The 6,874-nt window shown below is 41.0% G+C and overlaps 1 protein-coding gene and 1 long non-coding RNA gene across 8 annotated transcripts in view; one reads left to right on the forward strand and one right to left on the reverse strand.

Moving 5' to 3' along the window:
• Positions 1-91: 91 nt before the first annotated feature.
• Positions 92-6,874, forward strand: part of stradb (STE20 related adaptor beta) — a 10,578-nt gene continuing 3,795 nt past the window's right edge. The window contains exons 1-7 of one of the 2 annotated variants that reach the window (XM_053636807.1): positions 92-237; positions 1,253-1,373; positions 2,704-2,787; positions 5,366-5,453; positions 5,645-5,766; positions 5,975-6,083; positions 6,491-6,614. In XM_053636807.1, the coding sequence (XP_053492782.1) occupies positions 1,362-1,373; positions 2,704-2,787; positions 5,366-5,453; positions 5,645-5,766; positions 5,975-6,083; positions 6,491-6,614 (539 nt within the window). In that variant the 5' untranslated portion in view covers positions 92-237; positions 1,253-1,361. Of the gene's footprint in view, positions 238-1,252; positions 2,788-5,365; positions 5,454-5,644; positions 5,767-5,974; positions 6,084-6,490; positions 6,615-6,874 lie in introns of both variants that reach the window. The other variant, XM_053636806.1, reaches the window with a different exon arrangement.
• The window catches only part of LOC128615006 (uncharacterized), a 2,423-nt gene continuing 818 nt past the window's right edge, over positions 5,270-6,874 (reverse strand). For 2 of the 6 annotated variants that reach the window (XR_008387131.1, XR_008387127.1), the window contains exons 2-5: positions 6,832-6,874; positions 6,509-6,675; positions 6,014-6,078; positions 5,270-5,855 (exon numbers count right to left, since the gene is read on the reverse strand). The exon at positions 6,832-6,874 is cut by the window's right edge. This is a non-coding gene — a long non-coding RNA (uncharacterized LOC128615006). The remainder of the gene's footprint in view (positions 5,856-6,013; positions 6,079-6,508; positions 6,676-6,831) is intronic. The other 4 variants (XR_008387128.1, XR_008387130.1, XR_008387132.1 and 1 more) reach the window with 4 other exon arrangements.

The raw sequence follows: 6,874 nt of genomic DNA on the forward strand, positions 1-6,874 counted from the left end.
AGTAGTAGTAGTACGCTATAGTTCTAGCCTTGGGACTATTATTGTGTCTTGTTGTGTGATGTCACTGTGTGAGATCAGCTGCGAAGGGGAGGACTTTGTTGTGTGTGTGTGTGTGTGTGTGTGTGTGTGTGTGTGTGTGTGTGTGTGTTAAGGACACACACTGAAGCTGCCTATATGTTCTCATAGAGGAGGTTGGATTTTACCATCATAATCTAGATAATCCTTCAAACCAAACTGGTGAGTGAGTGTGTGTGTGAGCGTGTGTGTGTGTGTGTGTGTGTGTGTGTGTGTGTGAGAGAGAGAGAGAGAGAGAGAGAGAGAGAGAGATGGACATGTTGAGCTGTTAAAGGTTAACTAAGAGAAATCTTTATGAGATCTTTGTCAGTGTTGATATGATTTCAGTAATGTAATTATCTCAGGATATGATGTAATAGTAAGTGTGTGTTTGTGTGTGTGTGGTTCCTGTGCGATCTCTAAAGCTAATCATGTCCAGTCCAAAATCCACAGAATTGTTGTGGTCATCATTTTCTGAGGTCAGATTTTCTCTGATCTCAGTGTAAAGGTGAAGAATTACGACGCAAGGCGTAGAATCCACCCTCTAACATCATGCAGATTGTCCGTATAGTGTGCGTGTGTGAGTGTGTGTGCCCTGCTTTGGCCTGGCACCCCGTCCAGGGTGTTCCCCCGCCTTGTACCCCGAGTTCCCTGGAATAGTCTCCACGCTCCCCGTGACCCTGTAGGAGAAGCGTTATGGAAAAACAGACGGATGGATTTCATTACCCGTCAAAAAAAAACAACAACATATTCTTCAGGAACTATTACGAATGATTCCATGGCTTCACTGATACTTACAGGAAATGTGTGTAGTTCCAAGACTGAGGAATGGAAGTCTGACATCTTTATGACTTAAAACTATTGTAACGATGACCAAATGTGAAAGAAATCGTCCTGGTTTCAAAAGATTCAGAGTTAAGATAGAAGAATGTTTCAAATCTAAACTAATTTTTTTTTTTTCCACAGAAATTCCACAGCATGAAATGTAACATAAACGGATAAAAATACAACAAAGCATTCGTTAATGAATTCCAAATCCGTTCGCCTTCTGGTAAAAGTAGCATAACACGTCTCGAAGTGTTTCCTTCCTTAAATATGACTCTTTTCTAGGTTTTTCCTTCTTCTTATTATTATTACTATTTGGTGTTATATTATCATGTGTATTCTTTTTACTTCTCTCCTTGTCTGTGTTTTCCAGCGCATCAAGTGTGTTCATGTTGCAGTGCAGCGCTTGATCTTTAAAGGAGGCAGTGTGAGAAACGGATGAACGCTCTGCAGCACAGCGGGACCGCCATCAAACGCACCTCATGTCGTTCTTAGTAAAGATGATCTCTTATTCTCGTGCTTGGGTTCTGGGGTTTTTTTTTTTTTTTGGTCTCTCTAAAAGTCTGTCTTTTGCCGAAAGGCATGTCATCTCCGTCCTGATTCTTCAGGTTTCAAGAGACCCGAGCGTTTAAGAATAAACGTCCTCGTTAATCTGTTCCGTCCCTCCGAGGTCACTTCCTGTTCTCTGCTTTCTCTGCTCTCCGACTCCGACTTTGAGTTATTCAATGATTAAGCACGGTGTTTATTTATACCGGAAAACTCGTCTAGATTTAATCCATCGTCAAACAAAAGGAACTATTCAGGCAGCTTTAGCTTCTTTACGATGTTTGGAATAAAAACATTTAACGGGCGGTCCGTTCAGGATCTCGCGATTTTTGCGCTCGACTTAAACGAACGCAAAATGGGTTGCAACTTTGGAAAATCACCGCAGGTTTAAAGTACACGTCGATTCACGTGCGTGGAACGTGAGTCCAGCTGAAAGGTCTCATTTACCGACAAAGGTCGCTGTGAAAGAGCGTGCCGAACCATTTCGTGCGATTGCGATTTCGCCAGTCCGAGTAGTTTTCCCACCAAAAAATTTCGTTCTTACGTCACAAATTTTGAAAAAAAAAAAATCCGAAGCAGAATCGAACATTTTTGGCCGCAACGATCACAAAAAAAAAAATACTCCACAAAATCCTCTACGGACTGTATGAGTGTGAATCTTCGTGTTGCCAAGAGTCGGACCATTTGACTCACTGACTCGTTTTGTCTTAAACTGAACAAATCTACGATTATTTCGACACGTTAGAAAGGTTTTCCGAATAAACAACAACATAAGGAACGTAAGTCACATGTTTCGGCGCTGTATCTAAACATAAACATGGCCACAGAGGAACTTCAGAGGACAAGACGGAGAAACGAACGTTGTGTTTGACTTTATTTAAACGACAAAGAAAGGAAAGGCTTACGTAAGAGGAAACGAATTCCCGCTAACAAACAGTTCGGATGGTGAAAAAGGGTTGCCATGGAAACGTATTGATTAAATGACACTGCACACTGTACACAGTGTGCGACACACACAATGTAATGGCGCTGCCTACATTTACAAAAGAATGAATAAATAAATAAATAAATAAACATGGAGGCAAAGATGTTAGGGGAAAACTAGCCTGTGTGTGTGTGTGTGTGTGTGTGTGTGTGTGTGTGTGTGTGTGGTTGACGATGATTGAATTGGAAGAAATGATACAAATCCATTATACAAAAAACATATATTTTATTCAGACTCAAAGGTGTGCTCTTAATCACTAACACATGTATTCATGTTGTTCCTGTTCCTCCCAGGACTGCTCCTGTATCTCCGCCCACTCTCAGGTCCAGCCAATCAGCTGTGAGGATCAGTATGAGGACATCAGTGGGTCGTACCTGGTCAGTAAGAGTGACGAGAGCCGATGGAGCGGAGACACTGTCACGAGTTTTTGAATAATGCTCGATAGAACATGCGCAGGTTGTGGTAGAGACTCGTAACGTTTAGCGTGAGAAAATAAACTTGTACACAAATATGTACGCGTTAAAACTCTCAGCACCCCTGCTGAAAAAAACAACAGAAACCCTCACAGAATTCGTAATGGTTTTAATGGGAGTTGTATTGGTTTTAATGGAAACTGTAATGGTCCCTGGGGGTCTCTACTGGTAATCTGTTGCCTTCTATTGGTGACATGTTATGTCTAGTGGGTACCATTAAGGACCAGTAATGGTTTTAATGATAATAATGGGAATTGTATTGGTTTTAATGGAAACCCTGCCTGGGGGCACTTACTTATGTAAGATATGATCAGAAATCTTATCGCAGAGAAAGAACAAGAATTAGGAGAATTTTGGGGAGACTTAGCCCTGCTGGAAAAAAAAAACAACAACTATAGAAACCCTCAGAGAATTTGTAATGGTTTTAATGGTTATAATGGGAATTGTATTGGTTTTAATGGAAACTGTAATGATCCCTGTGGGTCTCTACTGGTAATCTGTTGCTTCGATTGGTGTCATGTTATGTCTAGTGGGTACCATTAAGGACCAGTAATGGTTTTAATGGTTATAATGGGAATTGTATTGGTTTTAATGGAAACTGTAATGGTCCCTGTGGGCCTCTACTGGTAATCTGTTGCCTTTGATTGGTGTCATGTTATGTCTAGTGGATACCTTTAAGGACCAGTAATGGTTTTAATGGTTGTAATGGGAATTGTATTGGTTTTAATGGAAACTGTAATGGTCCCTGTGGGCCTCTACTGGTAATCTGTTGCATTCGATTGGTGTCATGTTATGTCTAGTGGACACCATTAAGGACCAGTAATGGTTTTAATGGTTATAATGGGAATTGTATTGGTTTTAATGGAAACTATAATGGTCCCTGTGGGCCTCTAATGGTAATCTGTTGCCTTCGATTGGTGTCATGTTATGTCTAGTGGATACCATTAAGGACCAATAGTGTTAATGGTTTTACTGGTTAGTTGAAGGTTTGTCATTTTATTTGTAGTGGAAACTATTGGAGTTTCTGTGATGTTTTTTCAGGGTTTATTGGGGGAAACTTTCATTTTTTACTCTCACCAGTGCTGTGTTTTTGACCTGCAGTCTCTTTAGGTCACTTTTATTTATATAGCACTGTCAAAAATGTCTGTTTAATAAAAATCAGATTTCAAACAGCAACTAGAAGGTTAAAGATGTTGAACGAACTTCATTGTTGGCTTGACAGAGCCCGCTAAACAATATTCCAGGTGGTTTCTAGAGTGTTGCTAAACGGTTGCAATGATATTCCAGGTGGTTTCTAGAGTGTTGCTAGGTGGTTGCTATGGTTTTCCAGGTGGTTTCTAGAGTGTTGCTAGGTGGTTGCTATGGTTTTCCAGGTGGTTTCTAGAGCGTTGCTAGGTGGTTGCTATGGTATTCCAAATGGTTTCTAGAGTGTTGCTAAACGGTTGCAATGATATTCCAGGTGGTTTCTAGAGTGTTGCTAGGTGGTTTCTATGGTTTTCCAAGTGGTTTCTAGAGCATTGCTAGGTGGTTGCTATGGTATTCCAGGTGGTTTCTAGAGTGTTTCTAGGTGGTTGCTATGGTATTCCAGGTGGTTTCTGGAGTGTTGCTAGGTGGTTGCTATGGTTTTCCAGGTGGTTTCTAGAGCGTTGCTAGGTGGTTGCTATGGTATTCCAGGTGGTTTCTAGAGTGTTGCTAAGCGGTTGCTATGGTATTCCAGGTGGTTTCTAGAGCGTTGCTAGGTGGTTGCTATGGTATTCCTATGGTATTGCTATGGTATGCTGTTTTATTCCTTACAGAAGATGTACTGTGCTGTAAAATATAATGTATTATTATTCAGTTTAAAGGGGAGGAGTCACGATAAGGGACCGTCTCGGATTAGCGTAACACCCGCTGTGCTCAGAAATCACTTCCTGGTCAGGAATTTCTGTAAATACGGTACAGAGTGTCCCAAAAGTCTCGTGGTCCAGCAGCACCTCGGCTGATGTCCACTTCTCCTCCGCAACACTTCCAGGCTTTTTGAATTTGTTAACAAGTTTGGCGACAGTGTCGTGTGTGTGTGTGTGTGTGTGTGTGTGTGTGTGTGTGATGTAATGTGTGTGTGGTAAAGGCTCTCTTAAATGCCATCTGGGAAAAATATATTATATAAACTAAGTATGAAAAATTTTGTAAGACTTTTTTAGTTATTTATTTATTTTTTACAAACAAGTATTCATTTCCGTTAATTAACGCTTGTATCTGTGAATACATTTAATTCATGTGTAGAGACTTTTGGGAGACCCTGTATTCGAAATAAATAAATAAATAAATAAATAAATAAATAAATAAATAAAAGAGCAGCACTGACTGGGGATGAAGTCTTCAGATGGATAGATGTATGAATATATCATTATAAGTAACCCTGCTTTATTTCACTACTGTAGCTGTTTGTTAAAAACATCAAAATGTGTGTGTGTGTGTGTGTGTGTGTGTGTGTGTGTAACAGAGCAGTGATGGCTCGTTCTTCGGCGCCGATTATGACCTCTCCGGCTTGTCCGCTGATCCTGCAGACTATCAGTTGCTCTCGTTACTCGGTAAGTGTGTAAGTGTGTGTGTGTGTGTGTGTGTGTGTGTGTGTGTGTGTGTGTGAAACTCCGTCCATGTTAACCAGCATTTAAATCCATATTAGCATCGTAATGTGCATTTGTTAGACCAAGTAAATAAATAAATACTGCAGTGTGTAAAGTAATATTGTGTGTGTGTGTGTGTGTGTGTGTGTGTGTAGGGCGGGGCTTTAATAACCTGAGCCAGGTGAGCATGGCCCGTCACAGACCGTCCGGTCGACTGGTGGCGGTGAAAAACACCAATCTGGATGAGTGTACGGAGGAGGAGCTACTGCAGCTTATGGTAAATACGCTCGTCCTCTCTATACACCTGAAGAGTCCACTCCAGAAATATTGGCACCCTTTACGAGAATGGGTGCCAAAATGTTTTTACTGAAAAAAGGGCACTGCTTAGAAACTGAATGCTAAAATTAAACTATAGAGTGATGTTTTATGTTTAAACTTAGCGTGTGTGTGTGTGTGTGTGTGTGTGTGTGTGTGTGCACGGTCAGAATGAGGCGCTGTTGTCCAGACTGTTTCGTCACCCTAACCTGTTGACGTCCAGATTGGTGTTCAGTTCCTGCTGCCAGCTGTGGGTGCTCTCTCCACTAATGACCTATGGTACACACACACACACACACACACACACACACACACACTAGCTGTATTCTGCATTATGAATTGTTAACCTGATTCATTATAACACCAATATGTTCAGTATATACTGTATACCAATAGTGCATCACGAGAACTGCCTTATTGGTGTTATATAGCGTGTTATAAACATATTATATGCTTCCGTTATCAATTTATACACAAGTTATAAACGTTGCGATAAACCATAATGCCTATTCATAAATAATTATAACAATGTGTGTAATAAATGCTTTATAACATGTTATGAATCTATTCATAGGTCATTATAGGCCTTTGTAGGAAGTGTTGCTGCATGATGTTATTATTGATCATTCTTTCACATAGTGTAGTCTTTTAATTGATGAAGGTGTGTGTGTGTGTGTGTTTTGTAGGTTCTGCAGACTCTTTACTCAGGTCGTTTTTCCCGGACGGAATGAGCGAATCTCTGGTTGCGTATCTGCTGTACGGAGTCCTGAACGCTCTGAAGTACCTGCACCACATGGGCTACATACACAGGTACACACTAGGGGTTGGAGCAGTTTCAATTCTTACTGCTTGACGTCGACTTGTAGCCTTTCTAGGCAACGAAAAGAAATGAACGCAGTGCAGAGTACTACATATGTGCATCATACTGTGTACCAACTCTTAAACCATGTGTCTCAGCTGATTCTGTAACTAAGAGTGTGCAGCACGGAAGCTCACGCCCATCAGCAGAGGCATCCTTATAACTCACTGACTGGTCTTCTTTGGACGGAGGTTGCTATGGCTACAGAAAC

Source organism: Ictalurus furcatus, chromosome 11 (genome assembly GCF_023375685.1).
Source record: "Ictalurus furcatus strain D&B chromosome 11, Billie_1.0, whole genome shotgun sequence".
Taxonomy (NCBI): domain Eukaryota; kingdom Metazoa; phylum Chordata; class Actinopteri; order Siluriformes; family Ictaluridae; genus Ictalurus; species Ictalurus furcatus.